At 38.9% G+C, this 26650-nt stretch overlaps 1 protein-coding gene across 1 annotated transcript in view; it reads left to right on the top strand.

Annotated features, from left to right (window-relative positions):
- The first annotated feature begins 7447 nt into the window (after positions 1-7447).
- ANKRD42 (ankyrin repeat domain 42) overlaps positions 7448-26650 on the top strand; it is a 74686-nt gene continuing 55483 nt past the window's right edge. The window contains exons 1-4 of the mRNA XM_047071972.1: positions 7448-7484; positions 7517-8470; positions 11768-11931; positions 24046-24153. Coding sequence (XP_046927928.1) covers positions 7448-7484; positions 7517-8470; positions 11768-11931; positions 24046-24153 — 1263 coding nt within the window. The remainder of the gene's footprint in view (positions 7485-7516; positions 8471-11767; positions 11932-24045; positions 24154-26650) is intronic.

Here is a 26650-nt window from a genome sequence, read left to right as displayed (position 1 = left end):
CTTCAAGTTTGTATCTTTTTTATTTCTTCAATGGCTTTAGAATGGCTTCTTTTTCTTACGTCTTTGTTCATCACTCTGTTCTTTAAAACCTGAGCATGGCACCTGCTATGTATAAGGCAGGATCTCTGAGATGCAAGATTAATCTTTCCTGTCATCTATTGGAGATGGGCATACAAAACAGTGAAAGTCAGTTTGTTGAGCACTTGCTATGTGGTAGGCATTGGTAAACTTTTTACATATATTTTCTGTGGTATTTACAGATACTACTACATAGTAGAGTGTGTCCCCCAGTGTACAGATTGAGTCACTAAAAACAGTTGAACAAGAATGTAGATCTGGCTTTGCTTCATTTTACTGCGATTACTACTTCATTTCTGCAATTAAAAAAATAAGTAGGTACACTAAACTACCTGAAAGTTGGTTAAGGAAGACTTAAAGGTGGTGGTATTTGAGTCTTGGAGGATAACTAGGAGTCCACATATCTATGGAGAATGAACAGCAAACAAAATCTTGAAAACACGTGCTTTCAAATGTTTTTTATGTGGTTAAAACCAAACAACTTTGAAAATTATAAAGTCTTCTTTGTCATGCTTAGTTGTATTACACTGGGGAGCATGGGAGCCACTAGAAATTGTAAACAGACCCTATCTGCATGTTTTTCTTTTTTTTTAAGATTCAAATGAATACAAGAGATTGTCAAATGCTATTATAGAGAGGTTCAGTCAGAAAACTTAGGTGTCCAGTGGATTTGAGAGGTAACATATTTGTGATAGCTGAACTTAGGAATATACATGAACACTGTCATGGAAGAAAGGCTGGGGTCTGCATCCAAAAACATAGGCAAAATTTTCTGTTGTACCTTCCTTTGGGGAGACCATAACTTTTATCAAAGGCTTAAAGGTATGACAATCAAAAGAAAGGTGACATTCAAACCTACCAGTGTACCAAAAGTATCCATACCAAGGAAGAAGGTCAAGGACAGGTCCCTGGGGAGCAAACATTTAGACTCCTAGGTGGGAAGGTGAGAAAGAAGCCCTACTGAAAAAATAAAACCAGTAATGGTAAAATGGTAAAACAAAACAAAAGTTTAAAGACTGGGTAGTAAACAAGTCAAGAAAATATGGAATGACTGAGAAACAATTGACTGAAGAACAGCTAGGTATGGGTGCCAACACCAGTAGCAATGGGTTGTGTGAGAGGTAACACAATAGTAAGAGCAACTCTTATGAAATTTAACTAGAGATTTAACTGTAGTTAGAATGAGGCAAAAAAGAGATGTTAACATGTATATTAAAAGGAGTTCATTGGAGAGACATGTTGAAGACAGATGATTGACCAATCTCAGAGTTGGAAAGAGATTATCAACAGCACAAAAGGAATTAGCTTTGGAGTGGCAGATGGACAATACTTGATGAGATGATTACAGGTATTTACAGTTGGAATTGAAAATTTAGTTCCTAGTTTTTGACACAGGAGGCTGGATGTTGGATAGTGATTTAGGTGTGTGGCCCTGAAATTTCACTGCATTAGAATCAGTGAATATTAAGAACAGATTGTTTGGAGGGTCTCATTTAGTAGATTCTCATTCATTCAGGTGCCTCTACCATTTAAGAAGCTCCACAGTTATACCTGAAAATAATGTCAATTAAATCTTAATTAAAAGAAACACCATAGTTGATTTTTAATGAACAGCTAGATCTGATAACTTACCTAGAAAGAAGCAACACTGAATTATAGGCCCCCAAAATGGAAAAGTAAGTCAACACATACCCCTGGGAACTAGAACTAGTAAGTAACCTACAATATGAAGTGTAGCAAAGAAAGCCAAAGGAAGCCTCAGGGAAGATGGAATATTGTCTTTTAAAGTAATAGTTGAAGTTTGTGAGAATAAAAGGGTTATTTCCTAAAACTTACAAATTTTTTCTTTACAATGTTCTGATTTTAACATAATTTGCTTACTTAAAACTTTGAATTTCAATGTTCTGGAAAATACTAAAATACAACCTTATTCAGCTAAAAATAAAATAAGCTTTGGCAAAAAAAAAAAAAAGACCTAATTATATAATAAAAATTCTAAGATTTCCATGTAACAGCTTAGCCTAAAATAGAACATTCTAGCTTCCAGTTTTGCTTTCCTGGCTGACTTTGTTTTTACAAACCATTTAGCATCTATTAAATGCTGTAAGAGGTTTATACAGAATATTCAGAAAAAATGTAAGAAGACATCTATCTAATCATTCCTGCAAGTGGAAAGATTTAGCGGACTAAAGAGGAATCTGGATGTAGAAATGGAACGTCAGGTTACTGTCAAGGCCTGAACTTCTGTAGAAGTAGGGTTTTCTCCTAATCCTATACGGGGTCACTTTGCTGTGCAGGTGGGAAAGAGCAAGAACCAAGGCACCCATGGAGTGTCTAGTCAGTTTGCAGGTGTGCACCAAAGGGAGAGCAAGGATGCTGGAGAAGTAAGAGAGTGCCTACACAGAAGGGAGAGGATTACCTGGTGTTGGCTTTACTCCCTCCTCTGGAACTAGATGCAGAGTTTATCTATGGGGGATTAGGCAGACCCCTCTTTGGAAAACCTGAGAGGTGGAACCATAAGCTTCCACTTCTCTGGAATGCTGAGATGCCCACTGGAATTTCACTTGAGAAATTTCCTTCAGTCAGTCCCTCACTTACCTTGAAATCCTGTGCATTCTGAGTTTTTACATCTTGACTCCTAAGTATTCCCAATGACTCCTTGCCAAAACAAGTGTTTTTCTTAGTCTCTTAATCTCTCCTGGCCCATATACTCCTTAAAAGTACTTTCTTCTGCTTTATACAGCAGTGCATGTTTTCCTATCCTTTTGTACTTTTACTTAGGAAGAAATTTTTTTTAATTAAAAAAATCAAATAACAAAGTCTCCTTTCACATCTTTCTTATTCTATAAAGTAACTACTGAATTTATCTTCTGTAGATCCTTTTTTTGAAAAAATTTGAGATTGCATGTGCAGTTTGCCTTTTTAAAAATTCAGTGTATCTTTTTCCATGTTGATGTAGATCCTCATTTCTACAACTGTGTAATATTTCATATGAATGCAGCCTAATCTACCCATTCTTTCACTGATACTCAAGTGTCTATTCACAACTATAATGTGTCGCAGCGACTATCCTACTGTAACTGATTTCTGAGATTTTTACAACTGGATAAAGTTACCAAGTATGCAGTGTACATTTAGAATTTTGACAATGCCAAATTGTCCTTCTTGGGTCACACCAATTTAATCTCTCACCAGCAGGGTGTTTTGTCTAAACCTCTTCCAATACTCATTATCCATTTTTTTAGTTTTTACTAGCGATGTGCAAAGAGCATTCTTTCTTGTGCATTTGACTATCTTTCGACTTGCTTTTTTTTTCAAATTGATGTCAACTAATACAACATACATTAGTTTCAGGTGTACTTGCTCTTATTTTTAATTACGTTTTTTGTGCATTACTTCTAGAGTTATTCTTTTTCAGACTTGATAATAAAGCTGGTCTACCTTTGATCTCAACTGCATGTTAACATACCTTGTAGCCTTTTATGTTTATAAATTTTTTCTCTGTGGTCTTCAGGGTTCATATTGCTTAGGAAGGCCTTCGCAATATGCATAAAACAACCGTTAATTCTTAAATTTTTGTATATGGAAATGAAGAGCCTACATTCCTGTATTTGAAATGCTACCTCTATAATGAACATACACATGGGATTATTTCTGAATTCTAGTTCAGAATTCAGTTCAGTTCGACAATTAATCGAATTGTCCAGTCCTATTCCAATACCTCCCTGTTCTAAATACTCTAGCTTTGTACTTGTGATGTGTATTTGGGTTATTGTATTTTTTTAAAAAACATTTTGGTTAATCTTGCACATACATTCTTCCAGAGAAACTTTAAAACCATTTTGTTGGGTGCCTGGATAGCTCAGTCAGTTGAGCATCCTTCAGCTCAGGTCATGATCCATGGTATGTCAGGTTCTGCACTGACAGCACAGAGCCTGCTGGGATTCCTTCTATCCTCTCTCTCTGCCCCTCCCCCGTTTGTGCTTTCACTCAAAATAAATGAACTTTAAAAAACCCCTAAAACTTCAGATAATAAAAATCATCTTGTTGATTTCCACTAAAAATTGTTAAGTATTTTTCCTCAAAATGCAAAAAATTTATAATCTGAGGTGAATCTTAACTTTCCATTGCTGAGCCTACTCATGTAGGGGCACAGCATTCTTTCCATTTATTTTGATTTTCTGTAACATACATAAATGAAATTTTATGTTTTGATGTAGGTTTTCCTTTTTTCTTGATAGATTTCACCATTGTTGCTGCTAATGTGAATAGTTCTTTAGAAGTTGATTATTTGGTTTATAAAAAAATCTCAATGTTGCTCTGAGAGCTTACCATCTTCCTTCCAATGTTTCATAGTTTTTTAGTTGTTTTAGATTTCCAGGTAAACATTATCATATACCTTAATTTCTTCCCTTCCAATTTCATACCTTACCTTACTACAGTGGATCCCTAATTCTCAGAACAATGTTTAATTGTAGGAATGACAGCAGATAACCTAAACAATGCAATTAAGTGTGCTGTTTATCTTTGGTTGATACCCTTCATCCAGTTAAGCAAGCTTCCTTTTATTACTTAATATGAACTGTATTTTTAAGAAATCAGTAATTTTCAGTATCAATTAAGGTTATATAGTTTTTCTTCTTCAACGTAGGAAATTTTCATTACATGTCTAATGTTGATCATCCTTGACCATAACCCAACTTGGTTATTATGTTATTTTCTAAATGCACTGGTGGCTTCTTAGTTTCCTTAATTTCTTTGCAGGTATATTCCTAAGCGGCACTGAGCTGGGTTTTTTTTTCCAGTATCCTTGTTTAGATTCTGTTACAGTTCTGCTACCTTCATATCTGGGATATACTACATTCTTCTCTATGCTTTGTTCCTGGTGACTTTTGTCAGGGGTATGTAGAGCATTCTTTTATGCTTCCTTTATTAAGGTTTTCTAACTCTTCAATTTTTTGAAATCTGTATTTTCCTAGAAAATTATCCAAGTCAATTTTCAAGATTATTAGTATATAAGGCTATGCTAGGGGTGCCTGGGTGGCTTAGTTGGTCAAGCATCTGACTTCAGTTCAGGTCATGATCTCATGGTTAGTGGGTTCAAGCCCCACGTCGGGCTCTGTGCTGACAGCTCATAGCCTGCAGCCTGCTTCAGACTGTATCTCCCTCTCTCTTTCAAAAATGAGTAAACATTATAAAGAAAAAAAAAAAGGCTAGGCTAAATTCACTTCTAATTTTGGAGGTCCCTAATATCCATAATATGTTCCCTTTGTTTCCAAAATTGTTTTCTCCTTTTCTTCTTTAGATTTGCTAAGTGTCTACTCTTTTCAAACAACAGCTATTATTACTAATTTTATTTTCTATTTCATTAATATCTTTTATTTTTAATTCCTTTTATTTTGGGAGATCTTATTTTTTCTGCTTCTTTGCTGTTTCTGTTTTCTTTTCTGATCCTTCCTGCCATGTGTGTATCTTTTAAGGATGTGCTGACCCTCAGTGAGTTTATCCACACAACATAGCAACATATGAAGCCTTTACCATTAGCCTATGTAGCCTATGCAGGCTACAAAGTCTGTATTAATCTGGAGTCAGAGTGGGTTCCAATTCCCCACTTCCTACTTATGAGATCTCGGCCAAATGTGAGCAGTTTCTTCATCTGTAAAACAGAAATAATAATACACATTAAGTTTGAAACTATTTGCAAATCATTTAGCATAGAAACTTGCTCCTATTAGTAACTCAGTAGGTATTTGGCAAGATAAAACACCTCAGTTGCCCTATTTCTAAAAATAAGGGGATTGGGATGACTAATCCCAAATTCCCTCCCAAGTGCGAAAAAGTTTATTTTCAGTCTATCAGTTCATCCACCAGACAATCAACTGATCAAGCCACCCACGAACCCCCACCACAATTACTAAGCCTTCCACTTGAACTAAGTATTCCAAATGTCAGGAACACCAAGATGAATAATGAAAAGGTCTTTACCTTCCAGAAGCTCAGAGTCCTTGGGGAGTAGGGGTGAAGATCAACTACTAAACAGTAATTATAATGTAATATGGTAAGTAGTTTAATAAAGTCTGTGGAAATTCAGACTTTGAAAAGTATGTGCAGCAAAATCAAAGACCTAGGTTGAAAACCTAATTGAGATACTTAATACTAGCTGTGAACCTTCAGGCAAGTAATGTTGATGCTTTATTTCTCTTTCTGTCTCTATACCGTCCTGGTAGGTTAAGGATTGAATAACAAAACAAATACAAAGTATAAAGTGCCAGAGTCACATGAACTCAGCAAACAGCAGTTGTTAACATTACTAATATTACAAGAGGCTATGGAAGTTAAAGAAAGCCAATTCACTGTACTTCAAGAGAGGAATGATAGGGTCTGGGGAATATCCCAAACGTGTTTACGGAACAAACCCTGAGGATGGAAAAAAAAAAAAAAGAATGAAAGGGCAATTAAGGTGGGTGATGCTCTTAAAGGGCAGAGAATTCTAATTTTTGTATTCTCTGCTGCTAGCATTATATCCAACCCACATATTTCTTCTCTGTCTCCGTTTTTTAGTAGGCTCCACGCCCAAGGTGGGGCTCGAACTCAAGACCTGGAGATCAAGAGTCCCGTGCTCTACCGACTGAGGTAGCTAGGTGCCCCGTGAACCATGTATTTTCAATAAAGAGTGAATGGAAGAATACCCGTTAAATAATAAGGTTGGAGAAATAAAAGATTTGAGCGAAACTGTTGCAAGTATCATTTTACATTAAAGGGAACCTAGGAGTTAGAGTCAGGAATCATGGAGCAGTCTTTTGACTACTGACCTGTGTTTATACTGGCTCCACAACTTACCTGCTGTTTGGCTTTAGCAAATTACTGATACCTTGAATCGCCTCACATACAAAACAGGGCTAACACCTACCTTACACAATTATGCTCAGAATTAAGTACCAAGCAATTATCCAAGAGCCTGGCACTAATAAAGCATTCAATAATGAAAGCGGCTGCAGCTAACTTCTCCTTTGGGTCTTTCTCAGTACCTGTGAAATGACAGGATAAGAACAAATTTCCTCCAATGTTCCAACAAGCACTGAAAAATTATACTAGGTTTGCCAAGGACGAAGAAAGGCCCCGCCCGGCCCGCGCCACACAGGTCACCTACGCAAACTGCAGTCCTGGAGCCCGCATCTGCGTCGCTGAGCCATGGAAGGCGTGATCGATGCCAGGCCGTTAGAGAGACGGGGCCTAGACAGGCTGCATGTGAGACCCCGCGGAATCTCAGGAACACCAGCCCACACCACCGTCCGATTTCTCTAGAGGCGAAGCCTCGAAAAAGGTTGAGGGGAGGCCGGAAGTGACGCAAGGTCGTGAGGAACCGGAAATGACCGCAGCACGCCGGAAGTTTACCCGTTTCCAGGGCAACGGCTCCACCGCAACTACAACCGGTTAGCTGTAGTCGGGACGCTGGAAAGCACCTCCGAGGAGAGGGTAGCGGCTGACGGCGGCCGCCGCCAGAGCGACTCTTGGAGAGTAGCAATCGAAGACGGCGGCCGCCTCACTAGTCATCGCGTTTGGAGGACAAACGGCCGACATGGTCAAAGCGGCGGCCGGTTAAGGGAAAGAGTTAGCGAAGACAGGGGAAGTATCCGTGAAGACGGCGGCCACCTCTATAGGGGCTCTAGAAGAGTACGTGAAGACATAGGCTTCTCCCGCAGTGACTCGAGAAGAGTCAATGAAGACCTTGGCAGTGTCCCTCTGGAGAGAGTTAGGGGAGATGGTGGCCGCTGTTACAGCACCTCCTGGGAGACATTAAGGGGAGACCGCGGCTTCAGCAGCAGCGACGTGAATTTAAGTGAAGTCGGTAGCCACCAAACTAGTGACTGTGAGGGACCGGTCCGAGAAGACCGCGGCCTCCGCTTCAGTGATTCTTGGGAGGGGGTCAGAGAAGTCCCCCAAACCAGCGACTCCGGGGAGAGAAGCAGTGACTACCACAGCCGCCGCCTCAGTGACTCTTGGGAGGAAGGGAGTGCCGATGGCGGCCACAGCCTCAATAATTCCTGGGACGGAGTAAGTGAAGATCGCGGCTACGCGGCCAGCGACTCCTCTGCGTTGAGCGTCAGCATAGACGCCAGCCGCCGCCTCAGTGGATTCTGGGAGGGAGAAAGTATAGACGAGGGTTCCCGCTGCGGGAGCTCCTGGGAGGGAACCAGGGAGGACGGCGGCCCCGGTGCTAGCGACGACGAAGGCGGTAGCCGCTGCAGTGGCTCGTGGGTGACAGCAAGTGAAGATCACCGTAGCAGTAGGGGCCTGGACTCGATTCCTCCCCGAAGTCCGCGGGATCGCACCATGCCCGGGGTGTCAGATTCAGGCCCCTCCACTTCCTCTAGGGAGACTGCAACCCCAAGTGAGTCAGACTACTTCTCTTGCCCCTGTCTCTGCCTCTCTTCTCACTTCACCCACATCACCGTTGGCCCTTTCTGGTAGTTTCGTTTCTCAGCTGTTACTCCTAATTTCCCTCTGACATATTTTAAGTGGGTCCCAAGGCTGTTCACCTGTTTCTCATCCTCCCTCCAGGTTTCCTCACTTTCTTTCCACCTGCTATATTCCCGAGACTTCCTACCCAGATTGACATCAACGCTTGTTAAATCTTATGGACCCTTGGCTTCTCTGCAGCATTTGACCCTGTGGAGATGACTTTAGATTTACCTAGTTTTCTTCCAATCTACTGACGCTCCCTTTCCCTTTGAAGACTTTTCTACCATCCTCTCCTTAAATGCTGTTCCTCCCCCCCCCCCCGATAGTGCCATCACTGATGCTTTTTTTTTTTTTTCCTGGTCGTGTACTATGACTTCAACCCCTTTGAAATCTTTATTATTCAACCATCCAGTAAATATTTACTGAGGGCTTACTATTTGCTGTGTCTTAAGGATATATCAGTGAAGACGACAGACAAATTCCTTACATTTTAGGAGGAAAAATAAATACTGAGCAAATACTGACTAGTGTGATGAATATTATAAAGAAGAGTACAGTGTCTTTGGCTTCAGAATGGGGTGAGGGTAGGTATCAGAAAAAAACTATGTATGAATACTGAGAGACACCTACCACTGAGATGTGCTGCAGACAAATATATACAGCTCCCTCTGGAACTCTTTGGCACCTCAAGATCAACATGAGAAAAATAGGATTTTGTGCCCATATGCCCTCTCCGTCCTTCTTGGAATTATCCCATTATGCCTTCCTTATTTCACCCACTGTATGCATCCTATTTCCATATTTGTTGAATCTGTCTCCTTTTCTGTTCCTGCTGTTACTCTCAGTTGAGAGTTTCAGCCTCTCTGGTGTGGACCACTGTAGCTTCTTACAAGGTCTTCCTGAGTCTCTAGTCTTACCTTTTTGCTCCCCTTCGGCAATAGGATGGGTTTGTGTGTGTGTGTGTGTGTGTGGTTTCTTGACCACATCCTACAATTCATGCTGTCTAGGATGCCTTTCCCTTGTCCCCATTTTATCTGGCAAACTCCTGTTAATCCTTGAAGATTCATCTTAGAACTCACCTTCCCCAGAAATCCTTTTCTTTCTCATTTCCTTCTATCCTGGCTGACTTAGAAGTCTTCTGTGCTTCCATAAGTTCTTATGAATATTTGTCATTGTTCTTATTGCATTATTTTATAATTGTTTTGTTTGTATCTCTCTGTGAGTTCTTTGAGGATAGAGACCATGTTGCCTTCATCTTTTTATCTTTATGGTAGAGACCAAATTAATGTTGAGTGGATACATGGGTGGATGAATGAATGAATTGGGATGGAATGTGGTGGGGGAGAAAAGGCTGTAAAGTTAGATGTAGCCAAGTTAGTGGAGGGCGTACATTGTCCTACTGAGGGTTTGGGCTTTGTTCTCTAGACTAGCAGTGGATAACCAGATGCAGTTAGTGGAATAGAGGCATGGAGTGATCAGGATAGTGTCCTTGTACATGATGGATTAGAATGTCCTGTATAAAATGGATTAGAGTGAGTAGAACATCATTTGTAGATCTTGTATTAGTAGTTTAAAGGAGAATAATGAAAGTCTGACCTAGGGGATTACGTCATTAAACATCATTAACTGGCTTGGTTATTTTTGGTGCCCTCCTTACTCCCTTCCCCATATGCATATTTCTTAATTGTTCTTCAAGATCTTGCTCACATGTTTATTACTCCCAACATCTTAATTTCACCTATACTCCGGGCAATACTGTCATTTTTTTATTTTATTGAATTTATCCAAATACATTTTAAAGTGTTGGTGGAAATAAAATGCATTAAATCCCTGTTCATTTGCCATCATATTATCTTAGTGCCTGGAACGTGCTAGATGCTCAGAAAGGATTTTGAATAAAATGTTATAGCATTTTGCTAAGGGGTGGCATGAGATGCAATTCCATCCCTCAAAGAAATTAACACTTGAGTTATTGAGAAAGGACATACACATGGATAAGTAGTAGTACAAGGTTGCCTAGATTTTCTACCAGAAATGTTGGTGAGTTCTTTTGAAAACAGTTTGAGGTCAGGAATCATGCCTTTTTGTTTAGGAAATGCTTTGATTAAACTCTGTACTCTTCCTCCCCCAACATCTGTTCATGCTGAGATATCTGTATTGCTTCTGGCTTACAGTACACATTAAATATTTCGGGGGCGCCTGGGTGGCGCAGTCAGTTAAAGCGTCCAACTTCAGCCAGGTCACGATCTCGCGGTCTGGGAGTTCGAGCCCCGCGTCAGGCTCTGGGCTGATGGCTCAGAGCCTGGAGCCTGTTTCCGATTCTGTGTCTCCCTCTCTCTCTGCCCCTCCCCCGTTCATGCTCTGTCTCTCTCTGTCCCAAAAATAAATAAACGTTGGAAAAAAAATTTTTTTAAAAAATATTTCACAGTCACAATGCAGTCTTGTGATGTTTGGAACATTAAATTATAAAACATAAGACCCCTAGAGTGTATGAAGTAAAAATTGTGACCTGCCATTCCTTTCTTAGTGTAGTAGTATGAGAAAGATAAGAAAAGTATATTGATAGAATGTATCAGCCTATGTGAGGTGAGGCTCTTGTAAAGTCTTTATCACTGGAGAGTAGGCCTTTGTTACAGAGAATGCACTGGGTATATTTCAGAATCATTACTTTCCCCCTTCCCCTGCCGAAGACATGAAAAGAGTCTTCTTGACTTTTCACAGTGATAACCTGGTGGGATTTACCCTAGTGGGGTAAAATCTATGAAAATGTGGGGGCCTTCTAAGACTGTGGCCTCAAGAGTTTCTCACTAGTAGGCTAATGCTTTCCAGACATCTAGCAATTTGTCACAGTTACCATTTCAGTGCTTCTAGGAGTTTATGGCTCCAGTGGCTTCTGCTCCAGGTAAGCTGAACTTGTTTGTGTTTCTGTATTTGTGTGTCTCTCCAGACTTGAGGAGGCAGTTGGCCTTGAGACCTCAGTTCTCTGATAAGTCCAAGAAAAGTAATTGATTTTCTGTTTGACAGCTTTTTTTCCTGTATCTATGCGAGTGACAACTTCAATGCTCTTTATGTGTTAGAGCTGAAATGGAAGTCTGATTAAGATGTTAACCACAAATATCTTTGTAATAAATTATTTGGAAAATCAAAGTGATTTTGTGCTTTCTATTGAATCATTGCTTTAGGCTTTTTTTTTTTTTGTAATATATTTTAAGCAATTTTTCAATAGGTGCCCAGAAGAAAGTGCATTTTGGTAACATACATGATGCAGTACGGGCTGGAGATGTAAAGCAGCTTTCAGAAATAATAGAACGTGGAGCCAGCATTAATGAAGTTGACATTCTCCATAAGTTTTCCCCTTTACATTGGGCAGCACATTCTGGAAGTTTGGAGGTAAGAAGCTGTATAAATTATTAAACTGAAGTAAGTTTACAGCTGTTAGCAATTTTGAAGATTTAGCAACTAGGACTGAGACTTTATGCTAGGTATTTGAAATATTTTTCTTTTTCCTCTTTTTTTAAAGTTTATTTATTTATTTATTTATTTATTTATTTATTTATTTATTTGAGAGAGATAGAGCGTGAGCCGGGAGGGGCAGAGAGGGAAGGAGAGAGAGAATTCCAAGCAGGCTCTGCACTGTCAGAGCAGAGCCCCAAGGGGGCTCAAACCCACGAACTGTGAGATCACAACCTGGGCTGAGATCAGGAGCTGGATGCTCAGCCGACTTAGCTACCCGTGTGCCCCAGAAGTATTTTTCTTTTTCAATTCATCGTGATATTTGTTGTTCTGGTTACTGTACCTTTGTAACAAATTATCCCAAAAGTTAGTGGCATAAAATAAGCATTGATACTCAGAAGCGAATCAGGAATTTGAATCTCATGGATAGCTCGTCTCTTTTTCATGATGTCTGGGGCTTCAGCTAGAAGATTGAAATACTGAGGCTGAAATCTTCTGAAGGCTTGTTCACGCAGATGTCTGGTGGAAGATGCAAGCTACAGGCTGGCTGCCTTAATTCCTCTCCATGTGAACTTTTATGTGAGGCCTCTCCACCTGGGCTAATTTGTGATTCCTCACAATGTGGTGGCTGAGTTCCAAAGGCAAGCCTGGAGGGTAACTTACAGAGGGTAACATATGAATACCTAATTCTATCAAATCTTAATATTTTTGCTATGGTTGCTTTAGATTTTTAGAAAATAAATGGAACCTCACAGATGTATTTGAAGTCCCTTAGCACCCCTCACGGGTGCCATTCCTCCCCTAACAACTCCACAAGTAACTATTACCCTGCATTTGGTGTTTGATATTCCCATGTAGGGGCACCTGTGTGGCTCAGTCAGTTGAGCGTCTGACTTTTAATTTGGGCTCAGGTCATAATCCTAGGGTCATGGGATTGAGCCCCATTCACTGTGGAGCCTGCTTGGGCTTCTCTCTCTCTCTCTCTCTCTCTCTCTCTCTCTCCTTTCTCTCTCTCTCTCTCTCTTTCTTTCTCTCTCTCTCTCTCCCTCTCCCTTCCCCCTGCCCCCTCCCTTGCCCTTGGGCATGCTCTCCCTTTCTCTCTCTCTCAAAATAAATTAAAAAAAATTCTATGTTTTATGTTGTTATTAAATGATTGTATCATTGTTTTTAATAACATTTTATATAAATGACATTAGACTATGTTCATCATCCTGCAGCTTTTTGTGTTCAACAATGTATTTTTGAGGCTTAACTATGATGGCATTTATGTACTGCATTTCTTTCAGGCATGTTATAATTATTCTTAGACTAATATCCATTTTTCAATGGCTATTTAGTTGGTTTTATTTTTTAGCTAGTACAGGCAGTGCTTACTGAGTATTTTTATGCAAAAATTATTCTCAGGTTGTGTACAAGGCCAACTGCACTTTTTCCTCATGATTGGAGATTATGTGTGGAGAACTTATTTTAATTACCACATTTCCCTAGCTGGTAGGCTGCAGGAGGTCTGCTATGAAGTGTTTGTTTTTTCCCCCCTACCACACAGAGACTGCTTTCTATGAAAATGGCTTCTCTGTGTGATTTCTTGTTTGTTTGGGTTTCTCTGCTTCTCAAAACTGAATCTGGCCTGGAGAATCTCTCCGCCAGTTGTGTGCCCCACTTGAACTGTTGTAAACAAGGATTTTTTGATTTGGCCTATTAGTGGCTTCCTCTCATCTAGGAAGTATGTGCCATGATGGTTCTTTCTCAGTTTGTAGCCCTGGGTGGGTATGTTCTCTGTTTCCTTCCATATCCCTATTGGATCTACACTTTGGCAGCTTTCCCGTTTGTTTTGTAGCTTCAGATGTTTCTTAGTTTCATCAAGGATAGAGTTTTATTCCTGTTTTTCTTGCTTTTTTTTTTTTTTAATGATTTCAAAGAGAGTGGGGTTTCCTCTCTTTTGTGGTATCCTTTCAGCCTTTCTGATTACTCCCAGTCTTCTTTGGTTAACCTCCTCTGACTACTCTATAAATATAAGTATTTTTTATATTTCTGCTAATAGCCTTTTCTCTCCTACTTTATGTACTCTCTCTAGACAGTCTTTTAGCATTCCTTGGTTTTATCACTACTACATAATTATTGATTTGCTTTCTCTCTTGAACTCTGCTTATGTATCAGGTGCACATACACATCTGACTGGATCTCTAATTGGTCTGAAACTAAACTAGTACTCTTTTCCCTCCCTTTCTTAGTTTTCCAGGCTATTGACTTGGCATCATTATTGCATTGTCTCCATTTTTTCCAGAAGTGAAACACAATATCAACATTTGTCTGAAGGTGCACTTGATAATGCAGTGAGAACTGATCATTAGGTCATTGATTTTGTTCCATCTTTGTCTCCTGAGTTTGTCCTCTCCACCCTTTTAGCCACTGCTTTAGGTCTAATTGATTTTCTTCTTTTGAAACCTTTAAGTCTGTGTAGTGACTCTTTATCCCCTATAGGATAAAGTTCAAGCGACTTAATATAAGAGACTTCTCTCTGCAACCTCATCTCCCATCATACTTGTTTTATTCTGTAATATTGGTGACTACTGTCATTTCCCAAACTAGCCTGCTGTTCTTTGTTATCCTAGACTTTACACATACGGTTTTATCTGCCTGGTTTCACTCACCTCTTCCTACTGGTTACTTGGTTGAATTCCAGGTCAGGCAGTACCCACTTGGCAAAGCTTTCTGTGTCCCCCCCCCCCCCCAACATCCCTTAGTAACCTACCTAGGAGCTACACCTAAATCTTACACATATTTTTAAAACTATATTTATTTGTATTTATCACATTGAATTGATCACTTTGAATCTCTTTTAGATTTTGAGCTCTTGGAAGGTACCATTTGGGTTTTGTTCCTCTTTTTTTCCACATTTGGCATATTGGATTCTCAATAAATGTTTGCTGTATGGCTGAATTTGCTGAACTAAATATATATACATTAAAAAAAAAACAAACCCCACATATATATATATATATGTGTGTGTGTGTGTGTGTTTAAGATTTATTTTTGGGACACGCCTGGGTGGCTCAGTCAGTTGTGTGTCTGACTTTGGTTCAGGTTATGATCTCATGGTTTGTGGGTTCGAGCCCCGTGTTGGGCCGTGTGCTGACAGATTCTGTGTCTCCCTCTCTCTCTGTCCTTCCCTCCACTCATGCTTTGTCTCTCTCAAAAATAAATAAATGTTAAAAAAAAAAAAGTAAAAGATTTATTTTTAGAGAGAGAGAGAGAGAGCAAACAAGTGGGGAGAGAGGGAGGGAGAGGGGGAGAGAGAGAATGAGAGAGAGACAGAGAGAGAGAGAGAGAGAGAGAGAGAGAGAGAGAGAGAGAGAGAGAGAGAATCTCAAGCAGGCTCCATGCCCAGCACAGAGATGACATGGAGCTTGATCCCACAACCCTGAGATCATGACCTGAGCCAAAAATCAAGAGTCAGATGCTCAACTGACTGAGCCACCCAGGAACCCCTTAAATTTATATTTTAAGTGTTAGCATAGTGCATAACAGATATTCCAGAAATGTTTGTTGAATTTTAACAAAAATAAGTTAAACCAAAACATTTTGGTTCCTGTCTACCTTTCCATTTAAAGATCATCTCCTCATTCTCTACTTGCCTACTACATTAATGCTCTCACATTTTGTTATCCTTTCTGAAATTTCTTAAGACTGTGGTACTTATGTTGGTAATATAATCACTAGATAAACAACTAGTGAAAACTATGCTTCATTAGACTTCATTTTTTTTTTCTTCGTAAGATGAAATCAGCTCTTGAGCCCCTATGGTAAACTTTTTATTTCAGATATATTTTTTACTTCCAGAATTTCTTTTTCTTCTTTCTTTTTTTAAAAATAACTTGTCTCGGGGCGCCTGGGTGGCTCAGTCGGTTAAGCGTCCGACTTCAGCTCAGGTCATGATCTCACAGTCTGTGAGTTCGAGCCCCGCGTCGGGCTCTGGGCTGATGGTTCAGAGCCTGGAGCCTTTTTCAGATTCTGTGTCTCCCTCTGTCTCTGACCCTCCCCCGTTCATGCTCTGTCTCTCTCTGTCTCAAAAATAAATCGTTAAAAAAAATGTTTTAAAAATAAAAATAACTTGTCTGTGTATATTTTCTTTTTTTTTTCATTTTCTGCAATTGTATTACTACTTTCACATTTTAAAGTTAACTTGGAAATATAATAGTATTTCATATATTTGGATAGGAATCAATATTTTAATATTCATGGACACAAAATAATTACAATTATTTGAAATTAAAATGAATCTTAATAATCTATAATTGAACAATAGTCTCAAAAACATAGATACTTATAGTTTTATTATAATTCATATAATTCATTTTTATCCACAACTTTGAAATTTAATTGTTTGCCAAACATAGCATGAATTAAGCAAAACTTTAATTCAATTAATACATTTTTATGAGTGTGTATTTATTTCTATTAAAGATTTTATTTAAAAAATTTTTAATGTTTATTTATTTTTGAGAGAGAGAGACAGAGTGTGAGCTGGGAAGGGACAGAGAGAGGGAGACAGAATTTGAAGCACGCTCCAGACTCCAAGCTGTCAGGACAGAGCCTGATGTGGGGCTTCAACTCATGAACCACGAGATTATGATCTGAGCCTAACTAAGATGGACACTTAGGCAACTGAGTACACAGGTACCTCCCTCCTTTTTTTTTTTTTAATAAGTGCACTCTTTTTTTTTTTTTATATGTTTATTTTTGAGATAGAGGCAGAGCATGAGCGGTGGAGAAGCAGAGACAGAGGGAGACACAGAATCCAAAGCAGCCTCCAGGCTCTGAGCTGTCAGCACAGAGTCTGAGGTGGGGCTCTAACCCATGAACTGCAAAATCATGACCTGAGCCGAAATTGGACACTTAATGAACTGAGCCATACAGGGACCCCTTTTATGTTTTTAAGTAATCTCTATACCCAACATGGGACTTGAACTCACAACCCTCACAGGGTCAAGAGTTGTATGCTCCGCTGACTGAGCCAGCCAGGCTCCTATATGTATGTGTGTTAAAAAAATTTTTTTATAAGTATACTCCTTAATCGCTGTTTCAGCCACTCCTCACTCACCTCCTCTCTGATAACTATCAGTTTGTTCTCTATAGTTATGAGTCTGTTTCTTGGTTTGTCTTCTCTCTCTCTTTTTTTTTTAACCTTTGCTCGTTTGTTTTGTTTCTTAAATTCCACATAAGAGAGAGATCATATGTATTTGTCTTTCTCTGACTGACTTATTTCTCCTTGATGAGTCATTGTCATCATACTTTCCTTTAATTTTTTAAAATGTTTATTTATTTTGGGATAAAGAGAGAGCACTAGTGGGGAAGGAGCAGAGAGAGAGAGAGAGAGAGAGAGAGAGAGAGAGAGAGAGAATCCCAAGCAGGATCCACATTGTCAGTTCAGAGCATGACGTGGGGCTTGAGCTTATGAATTGTGATATCATGAGCTGAAATCAAGAGTCAGATGCTTAACCAGCTGAACCACTCAGGTGCCCCTCCTTTACTTCTTTAAATATAAATTCTTTCATTTTTATTTATTTTTTAAAGTTTATTTTGAGAGAAACAGAGACTGTGTGAGTGGGGGAGGGGCAGAGACAGGGAGGCAGAGAATCTCAAGCAGGCTCTGCCAGTACAGAGCCTGACATGGGGTTTGAAGTCACAAAACCTCGAGATCATGGCCTGAGATGAAACCAAGAGTCGGATGCTTAACTGACTGGGCCACTAGGCGCCCCTAAATATAAATTCTTTAAAAAAAATTCCTTTTAGTTATCCCAAACTGTTTATAATGACTGCCATATTAAGTCCAACCCTGGGCCCTTTCAGATATTGTTTCTGTTGATCATTGTATACATCTCATAATTTTTTTTGTTTGCCTAGACATTTTGAAAACCGCTTTTTTTTTTTTTTAATTGAGAGAGGTAGAGAGAATTCGAGTGGGGCAGAGGGTGAGAGAGACTATCTCGAGCAGGTTCCATGCTAGGCCTGGAGCCTAATGTGGGGCGTGATCCCACAACCCTGGGATCAGGACCTGAGCCGAAATCAAGAGTTGGATGCTCAACTGACTGAGCCACCTAGGCGCCCCAGAAAACTGCACGTTTTAGATTATATATTGTAGCAGCTTTGAATTCTGATCTTATTCAGGTGTGCTTGTTGCTATGTGTTTGCTTGTTGACTTACCTGGACTAAGTGTATGGAATCTGTTCCCCACAGTGTGCAGTTGCTGCTTAGTTTTTTTGTTTTTGTTTTTTAAAATGCTTATTTTTTTTAAATAAAAAAAATTTGTTTAAATGTAATTTATTGTCAAGTTAGCTAACATACAGTGTGTACAGTGTGCTCTTGGCTTTGGGGGTAGATTCCCATGATTCATTGCTTACATACAATACTCAGTGCTCATCCCAACAAGTGCCCTCCTCAATGCCCATCACCCATTTTCCCCTCTCCCCAGTCTCCTCATCAGCCCTCAGTTTGTTTTCTGTATTTAACAATCTTTTAAGGTTTACCTCCCTCTTGTTTGAAACTATTTATTCCCCTTTCCTTCCCCCATGGTATTCTGTTAAGTTTCTCAAATTCCACATTTGAGTGAAAACATATGATATCTGTCTTTCTCTATTACACTTAGCATAATACCTTCCAGTTCCATCCATGTTGCTGCAAATGGCAAGATTTCATTCTTTCTCATTGCCAAGTAGTATTCCATTGTGTATATAAACCACATCTTCTTTATCCATTCATCAGTTGATGGACATTTGGGCTCTTTCCATAATTTGGCTATTGTTGAAATCGCTGCTATAAACATTGGGTACATGTGCCCATATGAATCAGCACTCCTGTATCCTTTGGATAAATTCCTAGTAGTGCTATTGCTGGATTGTAGGGTAATTCTATTTTTAATTTTTTGAGGAATCTCCACACTGTTTCCCAGAGTGGCTGCACCAATTTGCATTCCCACCAACAGTGCAAGATGGTTCCTGTTTCTCCACATCCTTGCCAACGTCTGTTGTTTCCCGAGTTGTTAATTTTAGTCACTCTTACTGGTGTGAGGTGGTATCTCAATGTGGTTTTGATTTGTATTTCCCTGATGATGAGTGATATTGAGCATCTTTTCATAAAATATCTAGGAATAAACCTAACCAAAGATATAAAAGATCTGTATGCTGAAAACTATAGAAAACTTATGAAGGAAATTGAAGAAGACGCAAAGAAATGGAAAACCATTCCATGCTTATGGATTGGAAAAACAAATATTGTTAAAATGTCAATACAACTGAAAGCAATCTATGTATTCAATGCAATCCCAGTCAAAATTGCACCAGCATTATTCTTAGAGCTAGAACACACAATCCTAATGTTTGTATGGAACCACAAAAGACCCTGAATAACCAAAGTAATGTTGAAAAAGAAAACCAAAGCGGGAGTCATCACAATCCTGGACTTTAGCCTCTACTACAAAGCTGTAATCATCAAGATAGTATGGTTTTGACACAAAGCAGACACATAGACCATTGGAAGAGACTAGAGGATGCAACCTGGGTGGCTCAGTCAGTTAAGTGTCGGATTTCAGCTCAGGTCATGATCTCATAGATCATGAGTTTGAGTCCTGCATTGTGCTGTGTGCTGATAGCTGAGCCTGGAGCCTGCTTCTGATTCTGTGTCTCCCTCTCTCTCTGCCCCTCTCATGCTCTGTTTGTCTCTCTCAAAAATAAATAAACATGAAAAAAAATTAAAAAAATAGAGAATGTAGAATTGGACCCACAAATGTATGGCCCACTAATCTTTGGCAAAGCAGGAAAGAATAATATCTAATGGAAAAAAGACAGTCTCTTTACCAAATGGTGCTGGGAGGACTGGACAGCAACATGCAGAAGAATGAAATTGGACCACTTTCTTATTACCATACACAAGATAAACTCAAAATGGGTGAAAGGAAATGTGAGACAGGAAACCATCAAAACCCAAGAGAGGAGGGGCGTCTGGGTGGCTCAGTCGGTTTAGCACCGACTTCAGCTCAGGTCATGATCTTATGGTTTGTGGTTTCGATTCCGCATTGGGCTCTGTGCTGACAGCTCAGAGCCTGGAGCTTGCTTTGGATTCTGTATCTCTCTCTCTGTCCCTCCCCTGCTCGCACTCTGTCTCTGAAACATAAATAAACATTAAAAAAATTAAAAAAAAAAACCCGAGGGGGGAAAATGCAACAACCTCTTTGACTTCAGCTGCAGCAACTTGTTACTTGACACATTTCTGAAGGCAAGGGAAATAAAAGCAAAAATGAACTATTGGGACCTCATCAAGATAAAAAGCTTCTGCACTGCAAGGGAAACAATCAACAAAACTAAAAGGCAACCAATGGAATGGGAGAAGATATTTGCAAATGACATATCAGATAACGAGTTAGTATCCAAAGCAAACTCAACACCCAAGAAATAACCCAGTGAAGAAATGGGCAGATGACATGAATAGACACTTTTCCAAAGAAGACATCCAGATGGCCAACAGACACATGAAAATAATTCTTATTATTAAAAAAAAAATTTTTTTACTTTTTTAAATAAATTTAAAAAATGTTTTATTTTTGAGAAACAGAGACACAATGTGAGTGGGGCAGGGGCAGAAAGAGAGGGAGACGCAGAATTGGAAGCAGGCTCCAGGTTCTGAGCTGTCAACACAGCGCCTGATGCGGGGCTCGAACCTACAAACCGTGGGATCATGACCTGAGCCGGAGTCAGATGCTTAACTGACTGAGCCACCCGGGCCCCCAAACTTTTTTTTTTTATAATTTTTTTTTTTTTTAAAGAAAATTCTTATTATCTTTAAGCCTGGCTTCCTAGGGGTTACTATTGCATCAGTGACTGATCAGAGGTTGTGCTTAGGTACCTTGAGCCTGTAAGGTTTCTGTCTTTCGCTGATGAGTCTGTGTGTGGCTTGGGGAACGTTTTCCAAGTCCAAGCAGTTTATTATAAGTCAGCTTGACTTTGCTTTTTTTTTTTTTAATTTAAATTTTTTAAAATAATGTGTTTAGCCAGGGATATATAGCCAACTTGGGCCCTCTTCAGTCTTTCCTGAGAATAAGCAGCTTTGTATATGTAGATGGCCTTTTAGATTACAAGGGATAAGTGGAATCTTAGCAAGGCCCACTGGCTCTCTAATTTCTTGGGTGTTTCTATTAGTTTTATGGGAGGTCTTTTGTTTTTTGTCTTACCCAGTATTGTGACTTCAGGTGAGCTCTAATATTGGCTTTCCCAGATTATTGGCCACTTGGGTTTGGAGTTGTTTTTGACTATGTGCTTGGGCATGAAATTTTCAGTCCCTCCAGCAAGACAGTGAGCTGTTCAGCTGGGGAGAAATTCTGTACCCTATAGCTGTGGGGTAGGGATAGTTGTAGTCTCAGGCTAATCTGCCACAGATTCCACTTGTTGTTACTGAGATTCAGAAGATTTTCTTGAGTAAATGCTTCTTATTTTGCTATATGTCTCTGATGAATTCCCAGAGTCTTTAAATTGTTGTTTTTGAAAACTTTATCTGGTTTTATCATTGCTTCTTGGGGAGGATTTGCCAAGCTCCTCATTTAGCCATTTCTGAAATCTTATTGATTGGTCAGTTGATTTTTGGCAAAGATACAAATGCAATCCAATGGAGAACAGATGGTATTTTCATTAAATGCTGCTGGCACAATGGAACAGTCGTATGTGAGAAAATGAATCTCAACTTATATTTGACACCTCATGTAAAAATATACTCAGAATAGATCACAAACAAAGGTAAAACTTAATCTTGTATGACTTCTGGGAGAAAACATAAGTGAAAATATTTGCAAATCATATATCTAAGAACTTGTAGCCAGAATATATGAGACTCTTATAATTTGGTAGTAAGAAAACAAAAAACCCAAATAAAAAATGAGTGCATGACTTCAATAGACACTTCAAAAGTACCAATTGAATGGCAATTGAGCACATGACATGTTCAACATCATTAGCCATTAAGGAAATGCAAATTAAACCCACAGTCAGATGCCACTACATACCTATTAGAATGGCAAAACAAAAACAAAAATGATACTACCAAGTATTGACAAGAATAGGGAGCCACTGGAACTCTTGTACATTGCTAGTAGAAATGTAAAATGGTATAGCCACTTTGGAAAACAGCTTGGTAGTTTCTTATAAAGTTCAACATATGCTTTACTTATGTTCCAGCAATCCTGCTTAAACATATTATCTAGGAGAAATAAAAAACTTATACATGAATGTTTGCAATGATTTTATTCTCCTGTAACTGAATGGTGTTAGCATACAGTAGTCTGTCCCTAAATATTTGTTGATAAATTGATTAGTAGTGATTAGTAGTGCATTAGTAGTGTAATAAGTAAGTAGTGCATTAGTAGTAGTGCATTAGTAGTGTAATAAGTAAATCACTTACTGTGATTAGTAGTGAAGTTGAGCCTTTTTTTGTCATCATATTTTATTGGCCTTTTATCTCTCTGACAGGCAAATGATACCTAAATGTTTAAGCCTTTTAACAAGTGATGCAGCTATAACTGATGTGACGGTGTATCCCAATGATACAATCAATTCATTCATTCATTCTTTCTTTTCTTTCTTTCTCTCTTTCTTTTTTAAATTTTAAGTAGGTTCCAACCCAGTGTGGTGCTTGAACTAATGACTCTAAGATGGAGAATCTCATGCTTTACCGACTGAGCCAGTCAGGTGCCCCCATACAATAAATTCTTTTTTTTTTTAATTAAAAAAATTTTTTTAACATTTATTATTGAGAGACATAAACAGAGCATGAGCATGGGAGGGGCAGAGAAAAGGGGAGACACAGAATCCGAAGCAGGCTCCAGGCTCTGAGCTGTCAGCACAGAGCCCGATGTGGGGCTTGAAGTCACGAACTGTGAAATCATGACTTGAGCTGAAGCCGGTTGTTTAAGCGACTGAGCCACCCAAGTGCCCTGACAATAAATTCTTTAAAAAGAAACTTCTTGCAGATAGAATCTCCAAACTTGAACATATGAAGACAGTAATACCGTATGTGGCTCAGACCTCTAGTATTGTAATCTATTGAGACTTATGTTAATTAAAATATTAAATAAGGATGCATTTGACCCTTGCCCCATTTTTCTTTTTCTTTTCTTTTCCTTCCTTCCTTCCTTCCTTCCTTCCTTCCTTCCTTCCTTCCTTCCTTCCTTCCTTCCTTCCAAGTTTGAGAATGAGAGCCAGAGCGAATCAGTTGGGGGAAGGGCAGAGAGAGGGAGAGAGAGATTTCCAAGCAGGTTCCACACTGTCAGCACAGAGCCTGATGCAGGGCTGGAACTTAGGAACCGTGAGATCATGACCTGAGCTGAAATCAAGAGTTGGATGGTTAACCTACTGAGCTATCTAGGTGCCCCAACCCTTGCCTCAACCATTTTTTAAAGCCACTTAAAAAAAATTTCTTTTGGGGCGCCTGGGTGGCTCAGTCGGTTAAGCGGCCGACTTCGGCTCAGGTCATGATCTTGCGGTCCGTGAGTTTGAGCCCCGTGTCGGGCTCTGTGCTGACAGCTCAGAGCCTGGAGCCTGTTTCAGATTCTGTGTCTCCCTCTCTCTGACCCTCCCCCATTCATGCTCTGTCTATCTCTGTCTCAAAAATACATAAACGTTAAAAAAATAAATAAAAAAAATTTTTTTTAGTGTCATCAGAATAACAATGTTTGCTCTGACAGAAGCTTTTGGCCTCCTTTAAAGATCTATGACAGAGGTTGCAAATTGGCAGCCATTGAGTGAAGTTGACTCACAGATGTGTTTTGTTTGGCTTACACAGTATTGGTGAAATAAAAGATTTGGATCAGCATTTCACTTACAGCAACAACTGGCTGGGATTAAGTAGCATCTACATTTTATGGACAAGGAATGTGATCTTCACTTTGCCATAGCTCCCACCATTCCCTAATGTTTACCCCCCAAAAACCCCACAAAAAACAAAGATCTAAAGATTTAAAAAACCAGTTTTGCCTTATCACTTGTTAACATGATTATCTTCTTAATTTAGTGTCTTCACTGGCTCCTCTGGCATGGAGCTGATATCACCCAAGTAACCATGAGAGGTTGGACAGCAGCTCACATAGCTGCAATCAGAGGCCAAGATGCTTGTATGCAGGTAATAATAACTTTGGTTACTTTTTTAAAAATTGGTAAGTTTAATTACTTTAGCATAGTTTGGTTGGGTTGTTGCTTTTATTCTAATAATTTGATCCATAGATTTAGTTCTTTGTCCTAAACAAGAACTTACTGAATTCTATGACTCAGATATTTTGGTATCAAATACAACTTAAACAAATTACGTGAGACTGGGGATCCTTTTATCTCTGAAGTTATTGGCTATCTGATAGATTGTTTTAAGGGCTGACATAGACATGCCCAGATTATCTCCTTCATAGCTTGCCACGTCTAAAATTTCTTATTTAATATATTTTTTTTTACCAGAGTTACACATTAATATATGCAGGATCTAGCTTATTAGAGTAACTAGATATAATCAGTGTACTGAAATAAACTGGAATTTGGAGGAATACAAAATTGTATAAGCAAACAGTTCCTGGGTATAAGAAGCCTGAGATTCTATTTGGGAATGGTAAGCATTTACTCAGTGAGTTATAAAACAATACAGAGCACAGTCTATGGTTAAGATTCTAATGATTGGAAGGTAATAGAGGAATCATAAATGGAGGAAATAAAACTTCATCTAAGTATAAAAGAACAGGTTGATTTCAGAAAGTTAAATAGTGAGGAAGCATTGTAAGTAGAGTTTATATCAGGAGCAAATAAAAATAATGATTATCACTTTTTATGTGTCGATTACAGTTTTCCATGCATCGCATCATTTAATGTAACAATCTTATGTGTTCCCCTTTTTATAGATAAAAAAACAGATTCAGAGAGTTAAGTACTTTGCCTAAGTAAGTGACAAAGCCAGGACTGGAACCTGAATAGATTCTATTCTAGAATAGATTTTATTCTATTAACCTCTATCTATAATTCTATGTGAAATACTGGAATTGGAAAAATAAGGGTGTTCAGGGGATAAACTATTATATGAGTTTGAATTGTAGATGTTTTGTTGTTATATACTATTATGAATTAAGTGTGCATAGCCAGGTATGCAGAATATCTTAGAAGTAGAATAAAGATTAATTTGTATAAGAGACAGAGTTTTTATATGCATACTAATATATACTCTTACACATACATATAATACATGCATACTTATACACACGTACACATGCACACAAGCGTTAATAGAGGAATGAAGTAATGAAAGCAGTTTTTCAGGAGATTATTCTAACAAGATTTATCAAGGATTACCTAGGATGAGGAGATGATTTGGAGGCAAGAAGACCAGTTAGAGACTTTTGGTGTCATCACTACCCATAGAGGGAGAAATTTTATGGTGGCACTGGGAAAGAAAGAAAATGATTGAAGACATCTTGCAAAGCAGGCATTGATAGAATAGAGTGAAAATTTAAATTTGTTTAAAATTTATTTTAAAAATTAAAATTAAATTTAAATTCATTTAATTTTAAAGACAGAATGACAGATAAGTATGACACTACAGATACATAAATCTGAAAGGCAGGGGAGATATGGGAGCAAAAATGTTGAGTTCAATTTGGCACATGTTGTTTAGGGGCCCTGTAGGTAATTCATGTGCAGAAGGTCCAGGCAGCTGAAAAGGGTGCTGGAGACAAAGATTTCAGGAGTAATAAAGTATAGAGAAGAAAAGGCAGTATTGAGGATTGAATTTTGAAGAATGTTACTAGCAGTGATGGTAGGAAGTGGAGAAATGAGTAAAGAATTCAGAGGAAGAAGTGGGAGATAGGAGAGCCAGGGTTCATTAGGGCTGTGCAAATGAAGGAGGAAGTATAAGAAGTTAGGTAGAGTATCACAGTTACAGGATGAAGCTAAGGAAATGCTGTTGGACTTGAGAGCTCACTATCAGGCGAGATTGCTGTATTTCCATGTAGTGTTAGGGGTGGCACATGGTTTGCAGGGGAATCTGAAGTTGAGGCATTGAGGTGTTAGTTTGAGAAGTAGGCAATGGAAGAGCAAATACCGTAGTAACTTCAGGGAACATCAGGGTCGAATGAAGCTTTACTTGTTGCTTTCCTTCCTCTAATCATTAGATGAAACCATTCCCTTTGTTCTCTTCATTCTCAGAGATTTTGTAGTACTTTTTTGGTACTATACTGTGTAGTTGTTGCTTATCAAGGACTTCTTTGTATAGTTGATGATCTTTGTCTCTATGTACGTCCTAATTCCCTAGGTTGACATGTCTTCATATTCTTTGTAGTGATTTTTAAAACACAGCAAATACTCAGAATATGGTTTGTGATGATTATTGACTAGTTTGTTAATTATGGAGACTATTCTTAAAACTTGATAAGAATTATGACTGAGTCTGTTGCTAAGATACTGGTAAATACAGACTGGTTAAAAAAGAAACAAAGTCTGAGGGAGTATAACTAGGGGCACCTGGGTGGCTCAGTTGGTTAAGCATCTGACTTCAGCTCAGGTTGTGATCTTAAGGTTCGTGGGTTTGAGCCCCTTGTTGGGCTGTCTGCTGTCAGCACAGAGCCCGCTTCAGATCCTCTGTCTCC

The sequence above is a fragment of the Lynx rufus genome, unplaced genomic scaffold (assembly GCF_022079265.1).
Source record: "Lynx rufus isolate CCGP_SWC_20201006 ecotype Redwood Valley unplaced genomic scaffold, mLynRuf1.p SCAF_9, whole genome shotgun sequence".
Taxonomy (NCBI): Eukaryota; Metazoa; Chordata; class Mammalia; order Carnivora; family Felidae; genus Lynx; species Lynx rufus.
The sequence above is the reverse complement of the archived record's forward strand: the minus strand, read 5'-3'. Positions and strand labels throughout refer to the sequence as shown.